This window comes from Amphiura filiformis, chromosome 14 (genome assembly GCF_039555335.1).
Source record: "Amphiura filiformis chromosome 14, Afil_fr2py, whole genome shotgun sequence".
Taxonomy (NCBI): Eukaryota; Metazoa; Echinodermata; class Ophiuroidea; order Amphilepidida; family Amphiuridae; genus Amphiura; species Amphiura filiformis.
The window spans coordinates 13,220,071-13,243,634 of NC_092641.1; the positions used below are offsets into that span (position 1 = coordinate 13,220,071).

At 36.6% G+C, this 23,564-nt stretch overlaps 1 protein-coding gene and 1 long non-coding RNA gene across 2 annotated transcripts in view; one reads left to right on the forward strand and one right to left on the reverse strand.

Annotated features, from left to right (window-relative positions):
* Positions 1–6,656: 6,656 nt before the first annotated feature.
* Positions 6,657–11,541, reverse strand: LOC140169737 (uncharacterized). The gene is made up of 3 exons (XR_011861390.1): positions 11,375–11,541; positions 9,434–9,590; positions 6,657–7,241 (listed from the first exon to the last, which is right to left on the reverse strand). It is a non-coding gene; the product is annotated as an uncharacterized lncRNA (long non-coding RNA).
* Positions 11,542–21,311: 9,770 nt separating this feature from the next.
* LOC140169735 (uncharacterized) overlaps positions 21,312–23,564 on the forward strand; it is a 3,102-nt gene continuing 849 nt past the window's right edge. Inside the window, exons 1-2 of the mRNA XM_072193029.1 lie at positions 21,312–21,461; positions 22,029–22,185. Of these exons, the coding sequence (XP_072049130.1) occupies positions 21,362–21,461; positions 22,029–22,185 (257 nt within the window). The 5' untranslated portion in view covers positions 21,312–21,361. The remainder of the gene's footprint in view (positions 21,462–22,028; positions 22,186–23,564) is intronic.

Here is a 23,564-nt window from a genome sequence, read left to right on the forward strand (position 1 = left end):
CGGAGAATTTTAATATCTATAGCACAATAGAGTGGAAAATATATCACCTAGGAAAATAACACATGACGAAAAAAAAACTCCACCGATACAAAAAAAAACACATTGAGAAAAAAATTGTAGTCATATTTCATTTCTTTATTTATTAATTTTTTATTAATTTTTCTTTTTGTTATATGGTCGAATCCAACGAAAAGTGTACACGTCATGTTCAGGGCCATAACTTAAAAAGTATTTTAAAACGAATGCCAATTGATTAAAATCAATTGGCATTCGTTTTTGTATTGTGTTTATTCGCCTTGATCATACGCTTCGCGCCATATATAATAAGACCCCCTTCTGTGAAAAACTTAGACACAGAGACCCCAAAACATGCTATTTTTACCCATTTTTTCAAAATATTTCTTAAAGTATTTTTAAAAACATCTAAATCAGTTATGAAAAGAAGTCATTGGATTGAATCTAAATTGATTTCCTGAAAGGTGTGTATTCAAACTTTGCCTGTTCAATTTTTCACATATTTGTACATAATTATGATTTTGTTGTGATAATATTTTGAGTGGTATTTTTTTACATTACCTACGAATACAATATTTTTCATAGCACTAGATATATCTTTAAAAAATTGAAATCACTAATATAAATGCGTAATTGATACAAGCTTTGATATGTCCAATACTGAAATGCATTGCATTCGGACATCTTTATTATTGTGTTTACCTGCCAGAAATTCTAAATGGCACAAAGGTAGGTTTGGTAAAAAATATGCATTACCTCCGAATACATGTTAAAAGCTGTGTCATTTCCACAAACTGAGAGAATAGTAAACAGTAGTTAAGCAGGGTAATACACTCTTTATTTCTACCAAGTTTCAATAGCCTGCGTTTAAATATTTCTGAGATGTCAACAATAAAAAGCAAGTATTCGTAGGTAAATTTCGGTAACCGAATGTTACCTACGAATACAATTTGACATCATGACACTATTGTGAAACACCGCCATTCATGCCAATGCCCATATTGCTACATAACGAAGGCCTGTATGTTTGCTATCAAATCATATGTCAATAAAAGTTGCGAATTCACATACATGCCCACCATGCAAAACTGAATACGGCTTAATTGTTGAAAAAGATGTACTGAAATAGACGACGGTCTGCTCATTTGAATGAAAAATCAGATTCGAAGAAGATTAGAAGGGATAAATACTTGGATTTGTCAGCTGTCATGTGTGTTTCATTTTAAACGTTTACCGACCTTCTGGTTTCTGAGTAATTTGTGTCCAAATTGGTTTATTCGAAGGTAACTTTTGACGTTTTCGCTAAGTTTACCTACGAATACCATGGACAAAAACGACTTTTCTCATTGTCTCATGATCTAGACAACACAGTGGTGGACTCTAGTATAAAGCTAATTATAGTTGCCCTCAAACGAAAGGCCACAAGACGTACATACTGCAGTTACTGTCCGTTTTCCTATACACAATACACAGTGCTCTCACCATTGACGCGTGACCTCTACAAACAGTGTATGTTATAGGTATATGGGCAATGCCTAGTTAACATCACTGTGTGAAAAATAACCAGCCAATATTTAAACTATTCTCCAAACTTCTAGCAAATATATTTCTCTAACATTACCTAAAATTACAGCTAGGTTAGATGTTCAGAAGGGGTCGCACTGTCGTAGAATATGAGTGAGGGTAAAGCATAGCTAGCCCATAGCTAGGCAACTCCCCGTGTTAATTGAATGTATATTTGACCGAAAATATTGAGCTATATTGGTAACGGACCGCTCCGTTCTGAAGGATGCCACAAAAAACCGGTACAAGCTACATTTAAACTATTCTATGAAATTCTAGAAAATATAGTTTTGTAACATGTCCTAAATTTTTAGCTAATTTAGGTGTTTGGAGAGGGTCGCACTTTTGTGTTTTAGGAAGGATATGTAAACGACAGATAACACCAAAAATATGAAGAAATTATTTCCAAACCGTGTTAAGTCAACAATCATTATGTTGCTCATTTTCAAGAATGCTGGTTTACAAAAAGCAGGCCATTGTCTCATTTCGTGAACAAAGGTACACATACCATTGTTTCCTTTCGTTTCCTTTATAATCGGTTACCCAACTGAAGCTATAATACCAGCTTTATTGCGATATCGCACACATGAAAACAGACACATTTGCACAACCAGAGAAGATCCGATTTAATCAGTTGAGCTGTTTCAATGAGTGTTATCTTGGTTTAATAGCTTTTAATGGGGTTTAAGTCCTGCAAAGGTCGAGATGAATTCTACTGTAGACATGACTGCATCGTGAACTGATTCCAAAATGGACTTCACAAGTCTGCAATAACGGTTTTAAGCGATTTGTGTGCAGTTAAGCAAATTAAAGTCACTTTAGTGCCTTTGTTTCTTACTTCAATCTCTTTCAACCACTGTGAACCGACATTAAATATACATGATAGGGTCTCAAGTATCAATAAACGCACATAAAGAAGATAATACATTCAAAGTTCTTTATAAAATGAAGATTTGATTGCGATATCCACCAAAAGTCTAATTCTTACCTACAAATACTGAAATGTTACTTACTAATACAGCATAATACATGACATGTGTAATGAAGTGTCCCGACCAATGGAACTTAATTGTCAAAAGCTTTAAGCGTTACCCCCGGAAAATATTATTACCCATATACGGATTCATTCAACAATTATTTGTAAATTTGCTGTTTAACTACTTGTATATCAAAATGAAGTGTTCAAAATTTTGCTAAAAGCATCAAAAAATGTTTGATCTAAGGTAAAAGCACTTATACTACCATTTTATTCATTCATTATCATAATAGCAAAATTTGAACCTCTAAACTCAATATAGAAATTGTTAAATCGCTCATGCTACCTACGAATATCCGGGTTTCTTCACCTATCATTTTATAAAGCATTAGGCGTATCCGTATAAATCCTAATATTCCTGAAAACAGATATCCCACTCGTTCTTATACAATATGTAAATTTAGTCATACTCATTTGATAAATAAAATACAGAAACTGACCTAAACTTCATTTTCAAAAATAAACTAGCATAAATTGACTAAGATCATATTGATCGCGTTGTAAAAATAAAAACAAATATTTTCTGGTTGAGCTAGCATTTTCCTGACACCCCGTGGTCTACATTACACGAAAAAAGTGTTAATGGGAATATTTCATTTGTTTTAGGTTGATTAGTATTGCGATAGTGAAAGCATGCTAGTGGGTAACATTGGGTTTTGATGTCACATTTACTATCACACGTCCTGGATTTATTTTTCAAGATTAGTGATGGCACTTTTGGTTCCTATAAGGCCAACATGCCATCAATCAATGGGCAAAAGGAAAAAATTGTGGAGACATTTTTATGTTGGACTTTTATTTTTGGCCCGTGGACACTTTTGGTTGGATTCAACCATATACTTATTAACCCTCCCTCCCCGGTTGCGGGTCGATAGTCAGAAAGGTTCGTTAGTCCGAAAATATTAATAAACGCTAATCCTTATCCCCGCCCTTACCCTATAAACTCCACCCTAACCCTAACCTATAAACTATATAAGCCCTAATCCTAAACCTAAACATAACCCTGACTCTGACTCCAACCCTAGCCTATCCCTATCACTGACCATAACCCTAACCCCAGTGAAAACCGTAACCATAACGCTAACCTTAATTATATAATAACCCTGACTCTAACTAGGCACAGCAACAACGCCAGGTAAATAATTATATTATACAGGCAACAGGCAGCGAAACTAAATCAATGCACGTGTATCTGCTATCACGCCGCCGATAACAATATACAAAATATTCGCTCGTAACCAATGATAACTACCATATTGTTAGTAACGACCAAACAGAATAAAATTCCTACATTGTTGAAGAACAATAGAATAAGCAGTGTCTCACTGTCTCTATAGAATTCCTGAACGATTAAACCACATGGTGGCAATGAGATAATTTGAAGTAACTGGTCGTGCTCTTGTCCTTTTCAGGTGGGCTACCATATTGGTTCTTTGTAGCCCTGCGAGGCAAACTAGTTGGATATCCACATTTCACGGTTAGCGGTTCTTCTTTTATACCTTTATTTAAAAAAAAAACTACCCCATAATTTTCCTCATTCTTCAGGCCCTGCCCATACCGGGGGCAAATTAATATTCCAAGCTTGTTGGATATCCACATTTCCACAAACTGAGAGTGGTTCTTGGTAGCCAAGTGGTTCTGACGTTTCTCGTTTTAACGCCACGTAGCCACCCAAATCCAGCCCAAACCTCATCCAGCTATTTTACTTCTCAAAATAGTAGTTTATATATTCTATGGCATCAAATATTTATTAACTTATAATAGCTGAACCCCATATTTCAGCTATGGTGTGGGGAACGCTCTAGGTATCAACAGAGGGCGCTATTTATGCCGTAGTATTCAGTGTAATATAGACTGAATTTCAAATGTGATTCAGTGCGTTATAGACTGAATATGTGACTGGACACTACGAATCAGCCGTAAACTCGGCCCCGGTCAATTTTGTTTTATTTCGTGTTTAGAAAATATATATATATCATAAGCTTTAAAATAGTATATCATTTGACTTCAAACGATATCCAGAAGCGGGGTTATGGTTTGTTGAACTCTGCTCCTTCAACAAAATTGTACCCCTTTCGGTTCTATATGTGTCTCTTTTTCCACTTTGCTGGTAATAAAGTCATAATTGGCGGTCATTTCAAATCATCCCCGAGTCAACGAGGTACAGGAATGTCCTCTCATTGTAAATTGTTGGTTATACATTCCCAGCCAAAATACAAGCTATTTAATGATTTTATATGTAGAAGATTATTATCCTCTTCAGCAATAGGATTATTGGTTTAAACGCTATCAAATGAGAAACATGTCGCGCCTAATTGAGACACCTATGAATACGACTTGCGGCACATTTTGCACTGTATCTTAGAATACAACTTGCCGAGTTTACGGCTCATTCGTAGTGTCCACTCACATATTAGAGAGACCAGGTTGCATTATATCTAAAATCGCAGGCGACTTCAAGTTTCGGTAATAAGCCCAAATGAATCAGTACTTGGTGTGTGCAATTGTATATGAGATATGTTGGGGGCGATGACAACGACGGCATTAAAAGTTGCTAGATTAAGAGGTTATTTCTCGACTTTACTCAGTCAATTGCCATAGCTTTTACAATTGTAAAAAAAACCAGGGGATAGAAGGTCATGTAACATGCAATTTGCAGTAATTTTCAAGGCCATATAACATTTAGACTTCTGGTCAAAATATGGCTTCCCGAAAATCATGTATCATTTATTTTTGGTAATGCTGCTGTTAAAAAAAAAAAAAAAAGACTAAAATTGTCATCTTTGACTGAGTAGACCTGGGAAACATGCTTTAATTTTACTGATATTTCAGCACAATAGTAGTATATACCCCAGTAAAATTCTCCGAGAGTTCCAACTTGATCCGTGAAAAAAGAGCTTTTCGCCACACGCTGTTATTCATACGTAGCGGTAAACATAAGCAAAATTAAATTTCTACGCTACTTAAATTTGGTGTACTAACCGGAGTGCTTTCGCCGGGTCAATCGGCGTCTTCAGCGGATGTTATTTCTGTGAAGATTTGTTGTTGATAGTGATGTTGTTCAGACACCTCCGATGACGTCACAGATGTAGATGACGGCAAAAAGAAGATGTTTTGGCGCCTCTTGGCTCGGACTGTGGGTCAGGAGGTTGTTCCAGACAGGGTCGATTTCTAACATTTTGTCACGGTTCAGTCTGGGTCTTTTAGTTCTGATATGGTTTGCTTCCAAGACCATACGAGGGGAGTCATTTGACTCCCTCTCTAACACTGTTATGTTTTCCCAGTCAATCTGGTGTCCTTTGCTCCTATCAATATTTTACTTGATCGGTGACTTGGAACTGGCCGCATTGGATTTCATGTTACATAAATCGCTCCGATGAGTATACAAAATTTGAGTAGCCCAGAAGTTTAATTTTGTTTTCTAGTATACAATAATTCGACGTCTTGCCGCGTCGTTGCGACACCGATTTACGACAAACGTAGCCGTTAATCATTTGAACGTGATATCGCAGCCAAGAATCGAACATTGTGTAGAAAACCTCAAAATCACCAATTCTGGCCTGCGGTTGGTAAATTTGCCATTGAGCCAGATGGGCCCGGGCAGCCCAAATTTTGGGGCCCCAAAAATTTTCATATGCATCCTTCTTATAAGCCCGAAAACGCCGTGTTTTAGGCCAAAATAGGGTAAAATTGAAAAATATATATAACAAAATTCACTTCCACTTGGGGTTAAATGATCAGAAATTATTTATTTATTTTCGCCCGCTTCGCACACATTTTTCCTATTGAATTCTATGATTGTCTCCCTATTATTGTAATGCTCCCGCCGCCACTGTCGATATTATACCTATACCAAATCTTGATCACTTGAGTGCACATGCCTTCCTCACGGTGAGTTTGGGGCCTCCAAATTTTGGCCTGGCCCTGGGCCCACAAAAAGTTTGAAAACAAGATCTACCATTACTCAAAATTGTCGAAATAGAACACTTTCATGATTTGTTTTCATTATTTTATTTCATATGATCAATTGTCATATCGCCTTAATGCTAAAAATGAAAATATTGTTAGACCAATCAAACCAGTATACTATAGTATTTACCCTTAAACGGCTAAAATTGGAAAAAAAATGGTTCTAGCGTCCTACTTTCCAAATGTTTTCCAACTATTTTACGTCTCTGACGCCCGATGGATACGTTACTCTGGCTCAACCAGGATGATAATGCTATTCTCTATACATTGGCAGTAGTGGTGTTGGGTAGCTGCTGCCTCCTGTCTACGCCACTGACGGCCAGTCGCAAATCCTTTTCATTGAGTTATTTATATCATACTTATATATTACTAGATGTTAGAATTTTACGTTATTGTACTCGGTTAACACAATACGAAAATAATAATTGTAGGAATGGTCCTAATATATACATATTTACCATGATGTGACAAAGTTAGCCGGACATTGTCCAGTTTCTATTGTTAAAATGTATTTAGTTTCCCAGTTGGACCTTTTTTTCTGAGACAAAAGGAATTGCACCTGTCTCTAAAATCCAAATAAATCGCCATGATACTTTAAAAGAGGATAATGATGAATTCTCGGAGCTGTCCATCGACGCGTTTTAACACACCCATATACCTGAAAACATAATAATAATAACGCTATTTTATGTGTGATTGAAATAATGTAAAACATATTTTTGTCAAGATATTCCTACAGTAGTACTAGAAAACCGGACTTCGTCGGGTATCTGACTGGTGGTGGTGACATATTAGGAATGTCAGTTTGCTACTTAGCGCAGTGGAACACATTGCACCATATGTCTTAAAAAACGATTAGAATTATATAATAGCAATATATTTTTACATTCAACAACATTGATGTGTTATGTGCTTTGAGCAACACGACATTGTTAAGTAACTACCCTGGGCAGACGCCATACTTGAGGCGGGACTTGTGGTTTCGGTTTGTCGATGACACTTTCATCATCATAGATAAAAGAGAGACTATTTCGTTTTTGATTACATTAATCAACTTCACACGGAAGGAATGTGATGACAACAATTTGGGATTTTTATAGTGTCAACTACACCTGAAAAGTTAGGGTTCTATGGTATATAGAACGCCAGAACGTATCGATCACCACTTCTAGCTTGATGTGACCAGATCTCTCAATCATCGCCCTACACAGTGATCCGCACCCCAAGTACATACCGGAAGAGAAAGACTGCACTCAGAGCTCTTTGGGGGAACTGCTAATACCCCTAATGTGGGCTCATGGAAGCTAATAAGACAGAGCAAAACTCTAAGCCTAACGTTATTATGAGATTTGTCATTCAAACGTCAATTAAATAAATAAGTTACAGCTCCTAAGGAATGAAAGTAATCCGAAATATTTTGATGTAATTGCAGAGTGAACAACACTCTTGATAGGAGTGTGACTATTTCGAGTGAGTACTTTAGTTTTGGATCTGTTACCAAAACTAATTTATTTAATTCCAAGCCTAATGGTCAAGGGACAGACACCTCCTCTACCAGCCATGTGACCATTCCTCACGCTGCCAGTTTGTTAGAAAGACTTCATCATTTTTTAAGACTCTTGGAATCTCAACACTAGGCCCAATAGGCTTTTAGATTATAATCAATGATGCTGTATCAAGTAGTGTGCCCAAAACAAAATGTTGGAAATATGTTGATGATTTAACAATTGTTGAGAACTGTATCCATCCCCAATCCAGCCAAATTCAAGATGTTTTGGATGAATCATTATGTTGCTCATTTTGAAGAATGCTGGTTAACAAAAAGCAGGGCATTGTCTCATTTCGTGAACAAAGGTACACATACCATTGTTTCCTTTCGTTTCCTTTATAATCGGTTACCCAACTGAAGCTATAATACCAGCTTTATTGCGATGTCGCACATGTAAAACAGACACTTGTGCACAACCAGAGAAGATCTGATTTAATCAGTTGAGCTACTTCAATGAGTGTTATCTTGGTTTAATAGCTTTTAATGGGGTTAAGTCCTGCAAAGGTCGAGATGAATTCGTCGGCTGTATTCCATAGTGGCGTATAGTGATTTTTGGTCAGGGTTTTTTTGAAAATTGGCACATAATCTTTAATGATGTTCTCTTTCACTTTTTTCTAAGTCTCATCAGTCATAATTAGCTAATTAATTAGTAATTGATTAATTAAATGTGGCGTATAGTTACAAAGTTTTTTGATTCCATAGTGGCGTATCGACCATACGCCACTTTTTTACATTTTATAATTATGAAATATCGGCAAAAATGAAAAACATCGTATGTCATAGTGGCGTACGCGTATCGGACCTATACGCCACTATGGAATACGATGTTTTTCATTTTTGCCGATATTTCATAATTATAAAATGTGTATAAAAAGTGGCGTATGGTCGATACGCCACTATGGAATATCAAAAGTTAGTATTGCGTTTTGTTCGTTTTCCATAGTGACGTATAGTTTTATTGTCAGTTTGCCAGCAAAAGTATGTATTTATTTCTTTTGAAAAATATATAACAATAAAATCTATTTAGTTTACTACAGAAATTTCACATCATTTACAAAATATAATGAATGTCTGATTTACACAACTCGATTTTAAATTGGCATTTCTTCAAACCCGATTTTCTCGAAAAGTTGTTTATTCGCGGCGCCCCACTATACGCCACTATGGAATACGGACGACGAATTATACTGTAGACATGACTGCATCATGATACGATCAAATCTTGTTGACGTAATCCCAACGTCTGGCACAATGGGAATTACACTTTTAAATACGAAATTTTTGGTACCATCTTTACGAACCTAAATTTGGTGAGAGGCTGGTTTTCGCTATCATAGTGCGTGGCAAGACCGTTAACCCAGATGATCCCGAATTCTTCACCACACTCGACAGGCTCAATATGTGTTCGATCAATTAGTGGATTTGCAGTGAAGAAGTCTTTTATTTGCTGGGCTCTTTCTAATGAAAATAGAATAATGAGTAAGTAAGATCTACCACTTTTGCATATTCAGTGAAATTATGTACGGAAAGCATTCAGGAATCAGCCACCCACCTTTGCTCGGTATTTTTGTGGGACCTGAGGGCACACCAAATTGCATTCTGAATACGATTATTAAAGGTCTTTGGGGGAAAACGTAAAAATACATTAGGTCAACATTTTCAAATGATTATAGGCTTTTTTCTTCCAGCTACATATACTTTTTAAAAGTACAATCATTAGATTTATAATGTCAAATTTAACGCGAATTATCAGTCGTATTCAGAATGCAATAATGGTATGTCTGATGTGCTCTCAGACAAATAAAATACTGGGCAAACGTCGTTATCCGAGTCCTTATAAAGACATAAATAACAACATTGAATGCTATACAGCCCTGTTAATAATACTTCCTTTACAGAGTTAGGAATATAATATGTGATGTATAATTTTGCCAATTTAAAAGTGCAATTTACCCTGATGAAAGTAATTTACCGAAAGCTTGGGGATTAATAATTCATCGTAGTCTTAATATAACATCTTCAACGCTATTATGTTTTTATTTTGTAATTACAATTAGATACAGAATGAACTTTTACGCATTTTTTTGCTCTGAATAAATATTGTTTTTGGATCATGTCTGTCCGTATCCCGGGTCCATATAGTGTGTGTACAGGAAATATAAATGTTGACCTATTTTATTTCCATCAATGAACACGTTAGTATATTATTTCATGTATTGTTTCTACAAGATGTAAGGTTTCTAAAATTGTTCTGGATATGCTTTAATAATGGCGCGGTTGAATGCTGTGCCCCTGTATCATTAAAAGTTGCAACACTACTGCTGTTCAGTGGCGTAGCGTGCCCCCCAATCGTGCCCCCCAATCGAAAAGTGCTGAAAAATGACTTGTGCCCCTAATCAGACCCGGTGCCCCACCAATCATGGTCGGTGCCCCCTAATATGATAACCCACGCTACGCCACTGCTGCTGTTTTACGAACAGCCACACTCTATCCTGCTAGGAACTGACTGCGAGGTCTTTATGATCTACTGCATCAGGTCCATAATTCAAATACAGTATGGAGAGAGAGAGAGAGAGAGAGAGAGAGAGAGAGAGAGAGAGAGAGAGAGAGAGAGAGAGAGAGAGAGAGAGAGAGAGAGAGAGAGAGAGAGAGAGAGAGAGAGAGAGAGAGAGAGAGAGAGAGAGAGAGAGAGAGAGAGAGAGAGAGAGAGAGAGAGAGAGAGAGAGAGAGAGAGAGAGAGAGAGAGAGAGAGAGAGAGAGAGAGAGAGAGAGATAATTGAATTTAAAAAATTGTCTCCACCGGAAATTGAAGCGGGGACCTCTCGCACCAGCCTGTGCCTCCTCTCGCACCAGCTTGTGACCTCTCGCACTAGACGTATGGCTTAGTTATGATGATTTTGAACCGGGACCTCTTGCACCAGACTGTGACCTCTCGCAACACTATCCCCACTACCCAAACAAAGATCTTAATCACAGAACCACACCGCTCTCTTTGATTGTTTTTCTCCACAACAAAGCTGGGAACACCTGATTCTAAAAACATAAAAGTGCTTCTGGACAGGGATGGATTCAGAATTTTAAAGGGGCCCGTCGTGACTAAAGAACCAGGCAAGTATGCTTCAAATATAAGAAATTTGATATATGTAATGGCTATCGAAAACAATAATTTGAGCATAAAAAATTATACTTGATTAGTGACCGACAAAAGTTCGAAATTTATCAAAAAACCTATATTTATTTACTTGCTCTTCCAATAAGAGGCATCTGGTTATCAATGATTATCATGGTATCTTCAGTCATTTGAGTCGTAATACTCTTGATATCTTTTGCCGAGAACAAATCCGAGTACATGGCGTAGAAGTCCTCAACCTCTGTGTGAAGTTTAAGAGAAGGCGGGGTCACTGCACTAAGGAAAACTGGCTTCCTATAACAGACAAAGTCGGTGCAAGAAAAAACAACACATTTATTGAAGTCAATAAAACACATCCAACTTTGACCACAGTTTTCTCAATTTTATTTTATAGTCAATGGTCAGAATTGTAACACATTTTTAATTTGTATGCTGTTTTCAACATGCTTGCCGAAATGCGAAATTGCGTCGTTGCGTGGTAGCAATTTGTCAACGCCTAATAGGAGTGGATATTGATTTGTGATACTTGTGTTGTCATTGTAATATAAATATCAATGACAATAACCATTACCACAGTACATTATTGAAACAATTAGAAACTCTAGTATGGTGTGATTTCTTCATCAAAACTAACCTAATATAATAAAAAGTCTTGTTCGGCAACTCCTAGGTATCTTCTGCCGTGTTCATCATGCTCGATACAAAATTTAAACATCTCCATGGTACAATACAGAGAGTATTGGGGTACCGATAGCGGTATGTGACCGAACTAAATGTGTAGTCTTAATTCTTAATCTAACAAGATGAAAATGTGAAAAATTCAACTTTATTTAACAAATTTAGTTGGGGAAGTTAAACATATTGCAGAACGATTAACATCGATTACCTGGACAGGTAAAGTGTTCTACACCTTCTGCAATGCATTTCTCCAGGCATCCCATCCGTTTCAATGAATCATGATCAGCGAAGCATTCTTCGCAAGTTGCTTCACATCGCTGCTCGGTAGTCTCACTCTTGGGACTATGGTGTAATGCACTCTGCACTAAGGAAATCATCGTAACCATGGTAACGATTAAAAAGATGCGGTAGAATTCCATGTTTTACGTTTTTCCTGAAATATGAACAACACTGTTTGATAGAAAAAATGACGAATTCATAAATTCGTTTTGAATGCATAGATTTGAGATTGAGACGGACTGACGCTTGACTTTGTTATCATGTGATGGTGGCGCTCAAACTATTGAAAACGGAGTATGGGAACTCAGAAACTTCTGGAACAGAAACTCGGTGAGTGGTGAGGATTTGTTTTAACATTAGCTAAGGGGCTGTGCAATAATTATCAGCCCCCCCGGGGGTAAAATTTCCGAACGGCTCGCCAAAATCGCTTGCCCCCCCTCTCGGCCCGCCAAAAATCGCTTGCCCCCCTCTCAGCCCGCCAAAAATTCTTTGCCCCCCCCCCCTTGAACATGCCAAATTTTTGGGATCCCAAATTCAAACTTTAAATGGTCTAGATGTATGTTGCGAGCGCAGCGACAGGAAAATTTGCATATTTAAGCGTTTCCGTACCGTTTTCCTAAGCCTTTTTAGAGCGTTTTATTAAAAAGGCGCCCTGTGAATGCGTGCCAAAAATCGCTTGCCCCCCCCCCTCTCGGCTTGCCAAAAATTGCTTGCCCCCCTTTCGGCTCGCCAAAAATTTCTTGCCCCCCAATTTTACCCTCCCCAGGGCTCATAATTATTGCACAGCCCCTAAGGCATCTTGTCTACCGGCGCGTATGAACATGGTAAAAGTCTTCATTCGTGAATGTCAAAATGAGATAGCAACTCTATGACTTACCGATGCTTGCAGCTTAGGCCGTAATGGAGAAATGTTCCTGAATATAAATTCTTTTCAATTTACATAATCATTCAGCCTTTAACTCCGTGATTGAATAATTTACATTAATCTACATTAATTAATAACGTCATGCCATCTGCTGAGGAGCTATTCTGTATTGTAGATGATTTGGATAAAGTAAAAATCCGTGACTGGAACACAAGTTGGCTTAATGTTAAAGTACTGGCAGTATTCAGTATTATAACTTGACTTTTAACAACTATTATAGAATTACAAATTTTCTCGCGCTCCGCGCGCACTTCATTCTATACGTTCATATTTACCTTGATTAAGGAGTGTTCATAAATACTTTGGTGGGGAGGGAATGGTTGTTTAAGCTGGGACATCAAAAAGTTTGATCCCCCTAAAAAAGGGTTGATTTTTTTTATCCCTCCCTTTTTATGGTCTAAAATTTAGTTGATTCCCCTTCATGTCCTAAAAAAGAAACCAAAAATATACGTCATTAACAGTGGCATGTCTTTTTGACATTGGGGTTGGAGAACATTTCTTGAAGTCCAATGAATCCAGCACCCTTTGCTGACAAAATAAGTTTATGGTACACAATTATTTGCCATATTGAAGCTAAACTGGTGAAATATGGTACAAAACTGGAATGAAAAAATGCAACAAATTGGTACTTTTTAGTTTAAAATGGCCAAATATGGGGTTAATTTTGGTCAGAAACCCATATACAGGCGTCAACATTGGTAAAGTACACAATTGAATACTTAAACATTCAACATTTTTTGAATGTACATGTCTTCTCGTACATTTTACCCCGGATTTTTAGCCTCAAATTTTGTGACCCCTATTAACTACTACTACTACTACTACTACTACTACTACTACTACTACTACTACTACTACTACTACTACTACTACTACTACTACTACTACTACTACTACTAATACTAATACTACTACTACTAATACTAATAATACTAACTAATAATAATAATAATAATAATAATAATAATAATAATAATAATAATAATAATAATAATAAAGATCGCTTGTAATGCGACGGTAACTACTCCTATTCCAGAAAAATACAGAACTAATTTTTGGGACAAAAAAATATTATCCTGTTTTGCCAAATGAAACATAGCTAAATCCTAATCCTTTAGTTAGTCCTAACTGGCAATAAAAGTCAAATTTTAATATTTGGCAAATTTTTGGAAATAAGGGCCAAAAACATGCGTTTTAGGGTGTTTTTTTGTATGCTGTGACAATCAAGCCCAAAGACTTGTATCAAGACTAATTTCAGTTTATGCAGTCTAATTTTTGGAAAAGACATGTTCCATTCTGATAACCGATAATTTAATTAAAGAAACATAAAAAGTGAAAATTATAGCAAAATTTCAGCATATACTCAAGATTTTGAATGCTTAGACTTGTTTTAAGTCTTTGATTTTTGTGACTCGATTGTCAGAAAATGTGCAGAAAATGCATGTTTTTGGCTCTTTTTTCTAGAAATTAGTAAAATAGTGAATTTTTTCTTTTATTGCCAGTTAGGACTAACTAAAGGATTAGGATTGAGCTATGTTTCATTTTGCAGAACTTGATAATATTTTTTAATCCCAAAAAATTAGTGCTGTATTTTATAGTGGAGTAAAAAACATGCTTATGGCGCATTGACACATCGTAGCAATTAAAATGTCACCCTAATAATTTGTTAATATCGTCATGATAATAACGGTGAACAGGTTGGTTTTAATCACGTTACTGCCTATTTATCATAAAAACACATGTGCTTTTTTGTCATTTGGGATCTCCAATATCTTAATAACTAATGAACTCGGATAATATGAACATGATGTGCTGGTTATTTAAGCGGGATGATAAGAAACAAACGGCTCATAATATAGGCATAAAGATATTGGATTTTAATTAACATGAAATCAGATCCGTAATATGACAAAAGTTGACTGTATTGTAAAGATGAATTCTACACACAATCCTGTAATTAAAATTGTAAATCAAAAAAAGCTTACAATGCTTAGAGAGGTGAAAAGTTCGTTAACTTGTTAAAAAAGTTCTTTATTGATTCCCAATTTCATAAACGTTCACATAAAATAAACGGTTACAATGATTAATATCTTGTTTATATTTCGTATTTCATTGAGTGCCACTTTTAAATTCTCCACCGCACATTTACATTAATTTTACCCCTGTTCATGGCTCCCAATCAATTACAATTCTCCCAACTTATTGGAAACGTCATGCATCGAGGTCGTTGTGGTGAGGTCTATCTACCGTTGTTTATTAGTAATCGCGGTTTGGCAAATAAACACACGAGGTTATGAATTATCAACAATACATGCAATATCTTTCTTAAATTGTGTCATTATACGTTAAACATGTGATGTGCCCTGAGTAATTAAATTTGACACATGTTTACTGTTAAAAGCTATTTCATGCAAGATGGGAATCCCTCTCATGTAATCACAACGCAATCGTATCATAGTTATTTGTCCGGTACCAGTACAAAGTTATGGCAGTCTGTTTTAAAAATGCGCATTATGCCACTCGGTTAGAAAAATGCGCCTGCAACTTTTCAAAGAATGGTAAGCTAAATTGTGGCAGACATAGAAGGCAGTAAAGATTTGATTGTTTACATTCAAACTGGATTACATTTGACTGTAAATCTTGAAAACCGTTTTGTCATACCACAGTCGAATGCTTAGGATCTGTTGTAGGTCAAGGTCGCATTTAGCACACACTCAATGGGCGCCTTTTAAATAAAATGCTCCAAACGCACAAATGAACAATGAACAAATGCATTATATACGAGGGCAGTGAGGTGGCGCAGTGCTACCAAACTAGGACAGATAAGATAGTGCCTGAACTTAAGAAAAGCCCATAATGTACGTCCCACCTTTCTTGATTTAGCAATTGTAATGGAAAACAGTAAATTGTACTGATGACTTATGAATGTTTGAATGCGTGTATGTTTATTTGTGCTTGTTCTCATACCCAACAATATAACGTAACAATGATAATCTAACTACACATGAAGTTACAGGATCGTTATCACCATGATAAGAACAATTCCAGGATCTCCTCATCAAGATCTATTGACAAAGAAGTGAAAATCCGGGGGGGTCAGTCCCTTACCAAAGGGGTATGCATGCTCGTCCCAGCAGCACCTCAAAAATGGACCCTAAATGGCGTAACTAGTGTAGAAAAATTTCACCCCTTATTGGCGTAAGGCTCTGAAAATCTTACCCCTAAAATATCGCATAATTTGGTGTAAGACCCTAAAATGGCCCCTAAATGGCGTAAACTCCAAAACAAACCCATTTAAATTGAAAAAAGATACCCTAAACGTCGAATCTTTACCTGTAAAGTACCCTTTTTTGTAGAAACGTCGACGCCGCCACAAGGCCAAAAATCAACCCTTTTTCGACGTTTTTGGGGACGAGCATGCGTACCACTTTGGTATGTGAGTGACCCCCCGGGTGAAAATCCTGAAAATACACCTTAAAAACCTTAAAACCTTAAAGGATCTAGAAATTCAATCACTTCTTTTTAAAAAGGCTGGATTTTAAAAGCGTAAAATTCATTAAGGTGGTACTATACCCCCTAATAAATGTTGTGACTAATTTTGCATTTTCCTCAAAAAATAACTACACACTGGAAACAAAATTTATGTATATTTAAGGGGCAAGGAAACACATCTTCCAATCTTTTTCATAACCAATTAGCAAAAATAACATACGATATTAAAATTATGAGCTAACTCTTAGCCCATACTCAAGATTTTGAATGCTTAGACTTGTGCCACGTCTTACAATTTTGTGACCATTTACGAAAACATGCAAAACTCATGTTTTTGGACCATTTTCCCTCATATTGCAAAAATATGAAAATTTGACTTTTATTGCCAGTTAGGACTAACTAAAGGATTAGGATTTAGCTATGTTTCATTTGGCATAACAGGATAATATTTTTTTAATCCAAAAAAATTAGTACTGTATTTTTCTGGAATGGGGAGTAGTACCACCGTAAGTCATGTTGCAGCAGCACACACTGTCAATAACTGACAACAGTTCCACATTCCCGGCAAAACACAAATGTTTTAAAAACGTTATAAGTGTGTTCAACACATGTTATGGGTTTGGTCATATCCAGGGATGTGAAAATCTACTCTCACATCCCAGTTATATCTCAGATTTCATGTCATATCACCGTCTTTGCCAGCTCCCGTTCCTTTCCCTTTATTTTGTCAAAGAGTCCGTGCCCTGAGCTACACCCGGCCCCGACACCCTGGTACATGTGAACGGTGCCACAAGCACAAGTAAATATGCCAGAAGCAAATATGGACACGGACTCTTAATTCTTGTCGGGATTTTCGGAGGAGGAGCATATTTGCACGTGAAATTTACCCTAAGGCAAAGGAGTGCATGTGCGCCATTAGGGCAATCTTTAAGGTATATCTTTCGATTGATTGCTACCACTTATGGAATATTATTAGCTCAAAGCATCCATTTGCGCCATGAATATGAAGGAAAAGCTAACAAACATAAATAATATCGACACAAACGTTGTAAAAAATTGGCAAGTTTGCGAATTGAGAATTTCACTCACCTCCGCATTAGAGATAATTAGCATGTGCGACCGAATTTCGCGCTCACAGTGAAATCGATACAGCAGCATTAGCCGTTGTGCAAGTCGGCAGACCGGCTCTTGCAATTTATCATGCTTGGGAAAGCTTACACGTGTATAAAAATCACTGACTACACTTGGAATATTATCTGTCGTTTCATCTTTTCTGTTTCGGGAGCTCTATTGTTCAGAAACGAAAACGCAGGGGATTAAGTAGGATGGTGTGTAAGTTGACTTCATTGTTACGTTTGGGGCATCATGCTTCTCATTTGAAGAGGTAATAATAGGTGCTGTCAATCACACTTATGTCTGTCAATAAAGGTTGGATAAGTCAATTATATGCAACACTGACGTCTCAAGTGGGCAATATTACTCATGTCAGTCATTTAACTAGGTAGGATAGGCCTACATCAGGTCCGAACGCAAATATGGTGTCATTATGATCTATATTACTGTGACATTTAAAAAAAGGACCCCTGCCTCTTCTCCTCTCGCTTTCTTCTCTTCCTAGTCTGTCTGTCTCCCCTCCCAAACTCTCACCTGTGCCAGCTTTTTTGAATTATGTGGATATCTGAATTATATTGGATGTTGTATTTCCTTTACCCTTCTCCCCCTCTCACTGTTTTAGCAGTAGGCCTATGATCAACGTGGAAAAATTAATATAAATGGAATAAACTCCTCTCCTCTCCTCTCCTCTCCTCTCTCGATCTCCCTCCTCTCCTCTCCTCCTCTCCTCCCTCTCTCTCCTCTCCTCTCCTCTCCTCTCCTCCTCCTCCTCTCTCTCCTCTCCTCTCTCTCTCTCTCCTCTACCAGTTCATCTCCTCGTCTCATCATCCCCACTCTCTCAAATAATATACATTTAAAATAGATTTGAGTCTGGCAATATTGCCTGAAGCAATTATCAGATTACCAATTCCAATTAAAGAAATCCTATTAGTTTCACTTCAACGCCCCTCTCTGATGTTGCATATTACCAAGTTTTAAGGTGTATTTGGGACGAAAATAATTCCCCGTTTAATCGCTACATAATCATAATATGACCGATTTTTGCGCGATTGCACGAACAAGTATACGTAATTATTGGCAACACTGATTACTATTGATTAAATTATATCAATCATGTTAATGTATATTTCTACACTGGGCTATTTTCACGAGCTACTCCCGCCTGGGCTGGAGTACCTATACACCACCGCAAGTCAATTGAAGCCGTACAATTTATCGCGAATTTACGACCGTAAAATTTAGACACTATTTTGTCTAGATTAGCATTAACCCTCTCATCTCACGTTTTTCATGTCAGAAATTAACATAACTCCCGAAACCGAAACAGAAGTTATCTTCGTTCAACTTTTCTGTAGTCAACAAAAGACTAGAATAAAAGGATTGTTCACACGTACCATGCTAACACTTCAAAATAACAATGAGATCCGAAACCGAAACCGGAAACAGAAACAGAAACAGAAAAGATAAAACGACGGTTAGACTAATAGATACAGCCAGTCGTATTTGCATCCGGGATTTGCTTATCAATACCTCGGAAAGTGGGTTCGATGAGACATCGTCATCATCCCTATATCTTCGTGTCAAAAATCGTCGTGATAGTACAGCGACTCCTCTCGTTTTTCAACAGCTACGCATCGCGATTTTGTTCGAGAAAGGCCGAGCGACTCAGGCTAAGCATACCATGACTATCATATGAGATACACACAGAGTTTCTATATTCTACACATTATTACGATTTGTGCATGCCCTAGTACCCCATATGATGTTTCTATTACAAGAAAATCGATTTGTTTTCAGGTAAAACCAGGGTTTGTTTCCAGTACACTCACTCGAAAAAGCAGTACAATAATTAGCGGGGCCTTGCAGCTTGCTATGGATATCTTTTACTGCATTTTTATGTAAAGATTTTGAAATCCAATGTAAACATTTTGATATATTTAATTTTGAGAATTACAATTCTACTTTATAGGTATAAAGGAACACGTTTAGCCCAGTCAGTTAAGTTCAGGTGCAAGCTCTATAACACAATGCATATGTAAACTTTCTTTATCTGTGTCAATAATAGAATATTGATTTCAACGGAGTATTTAGCTGCATGGAAAAAATATTTATAATACAGGGTGTTGACACTGTGTGAGAGAAGGTTCTCTGGTTCGATGCACCCAAGGTGAATTAACGGGTGCTTCCTATATCTTTAGATATATTTGTCCCAGCATAGCGCCACCATAAGCTTATTGCAATTGCGTTTAGATGTGATAGTTGTTGGTATTGTCCAGGTCTAGAATTTAACATTATGTAATGTTTTGTGAGAAAATTTAATAAAATAAAAACCACCTGTTCAAGGTATTATCATGACGATATTAACAAATTATTAGGGTCAGATTTTAATTGCTCCGACGTGTCAATGTGCCATAAGCAGGTTCTGTTTTTGCCATAATACCGGCGCATTACAAGTGATCTTTATTATTATCATTCTGTCTCGTCTCTGGTATGGTATGGTCTGTAGTGAATGACTGAATGTGGAGGTGAGTACGTATAATTCTACACAACGTTAAGTGGTTGAAGTGTATACAAATGTTGCAAAATATAATTTTTGATGACATATTTAAACATGAACGTATTAGAGGCATAACTGCTGCTACTATACTACTACTTGCACGCATGGTGTTTCTACTTGCCGTTTATTTTAAAGATTCCGAAAGGTGAAAATTTTACATTTTTGCGCTAACATGACCCCAGAGAGGATGAATAATGCAAATAGAATCAAATGACATTTACAGATTCATAAACATTTTTCTTTTCAGAGAGTAATCTCATTTAAGTAAAAATACATAATGAAAGTCCACCAAATCTTGTTGATCATTGCTATGATCTGCAGAGTGCAGAGCACACCCTACAGTGAGACTGATGAGCAGCGATGTGAGGCATTATGTGAAGATTGCTTCGCGAATCGTCAGGATTCATTAAAACGGATGGGATGCTTAGAGAAGTGTATTCGACAAGATGTAGCCCAGTTTACTTGTCCAGGTAATTTTTTGCATATACTAAAAGTTTTCGTGTAATAATACAAGGTTTTTTATAAGAAATTCCGTTTATATTTGTTTTCAAAAGTAATTTTCATATTCGGTATGCAGTATATGATCCAGTACCACCTACACATACCGAAAACATCTTAGAACATTCTTGAACTACAACACATGATTTTGAGAACGGAATGAGGGTCTAAAGAACGAATTAAGAGCATAAACTTGTAGTTTAAGAACGGATTAGATATGACTAGAAAATGGTTTTTGTTTTGGGTTAACATTTGCTGGCCACCAATTAATTAAACGGTATTGGATGATTTTGATAACTTCCATCCGCTGTAGCTGCAGGTAATATAAAAACTCTCTTACACCCAAAAATTATATTTAGTTATTACTACTTCCCCTCAAAACATGTTGCATTTGTATAGTGTTTGGTATTAACATACACCACAATAATTAATATAAACTTCTTTTGTGTTATTGAATCATGTGTATCAAAGGAGCCACTCTTTCCTTGGTGTTGTACAGGGCATGCTATCTGCAGTATTCAAAGAGAAATGAGAATTACTTCGTAAAGAGATCAGATATGCTTTCGGCAAAAGATTTCGATGGTTTAGCAGCTACATTCCGCAGTGTGGATTCCATGACGATCATTGATGGTCAGAAACCTATCATTGGACGAGCTGGTAAATATAAGGCATAACACATTGTTTGATTGGCGTAACCCGAACGACCCTAAAACTAAGCCCAACCCTAGACTTTTTCTTTAAAAAAAAAAAAAAAAAAAAAAGATAAAAGTTCCAAGGCAAACGCAATTTACAGCTAAAAAAGTAAAAAGGAAAAAATCCCGACTTACCTACCCTCACTTACTCACTCACTCACTCACTCACTCACTCACTCACTCACTCACTCACTCACTCCTCCTCACTCCTCCTCCACTCACTCACTCCTCACTCACTCACTCTCTCTCTCAATCACTCGCTCACTCTCTCTATCACTCTCTCACTCACTCACTCACTCACTCACTCACTCACTCACTCACTCACTCACTCACTCACTCTCTCACTCACTCACTCCACTCACTCCTCACTCACTCCTCACTCACTCACTCTCCACTCACTCACTTATTTCTCCCGCACTATACTCAAACACCCATATATAAAGAACCAACCAACCACACCACTAACCATTTTGTAACAATATAAGTAACTCATTGGTTGTTGCTTATCTTAGTGTATTCACATTGTTTTTAGACAGGATACAAGAAATTAAAGACTTCTTTACTGCAAATCCCGAAATAGATCGTTGTCAATGGGATCCCGTCAACTTCGGTAAGGAATACGGAATCATCTGGGTTAACGGTGTCATCACGTGTTATGACAAGAAAAACCAGCAGGCCTCATTGTTCAGGTAAGGCTCAACAACATAATTGTTTAATTACCACTCACCCGTCTCGTCAGAAACAGGGTTGGTAGGTCAGATTTGTTTAAAAGATCATAGCCATAACCATATCAAACTGAAGTATTTGAAATCATTTTGCATTGAAATATATTTGTGACCCTGTGGAGCCTAGGAAATGGTCTGTGACATTTGTGCCTATAACTAAAAAGTGTACTCACTGTATTTTGATTTAGGTACCCTTTTTAAAGACTTTTAAAGGGACCTGGTAAAAATGCCTTCTAGTGAAGAAAACTTCTGTTGGAATTAGTTCCATGTTGAATGAAAGTAATTAGCAGATTGGGATACTTTAATTTTAAAAGAAAGAAACATCCTTTTCTGGAATTTCTAAATTATTGTTGTCGATATTTTGTGTACAAGAAAACCGTTTTATAATTTAAAAGAAAAGTTTTAGTCGGTTGAGTGTTGAAAAGCAACCATTTTTGGCCTAGAAGTGGGTATCACACTATATTCGAGAGGTTCGATGTTCGTTCATATATAAAACGGCATGTTTGAAAAATACCTCCACAAATTCATACGTGTAACTTATAACTTGGTAAGGGCAAAAGCCATATCATCACCTGATGTACATTAAAAAATGAAAGCTTGATGCTTTGGCTAAAAAAGTTTCTTGTGTATAATATTGACAAAATCCAGAAACGCGTAAATATGCAACCCGTTCTATTTTTAAGAGCTTTTCAGCAGGAAACAACATGTGGTAGCCCGTTAGCTGGCTTAGATTTCATTACCCGTCTTGTTCCAAAATTTTGAGAATTATTCAGCATTTTCGACCAAATTTAAAAAATATATTTCTTACTCGCCAAAGCGCCAGTTGTGGGGGGTGAAAATTGCACTTTTTGACCAAAAACCTCCATTTAAAAAGAAAATCATTAAAATTGGTATTTTGATCATTTCATTAATATTTTACTAAGATGTGTGTTTGGTGTTAAATTAAAGCTACTATTAATTTGCAATCATTTTCATATGAAGTCATTTTAACGTTTTAACGTCATACAACGTGTTTTTTACCATTTTATTTTTGATTTTTTTTGGGGATTTTTGAAATCTTTAATGTGACTGAAATCATAATTCTGCATTGTTATCCTAAGAGACAATATTCTTCTGATTACAAACATATCTTTTTGTTTTAATTTAATGTTGAGAAATGCATTTTTTTCCTCTTTTAAGAGGCAATATCCTTTTGCTTTTAATATAAACTTACCCTTTTTCATGAAAATAATGAATGCAAGGGTGAAAAAGCACTTTTGTTTGACCAAAAACCCTTATTTAAAAGGGAAAATTCTAAACATCTATTTTGACCATCTTATCTGTAAGCTAATGATGTCTTTTTG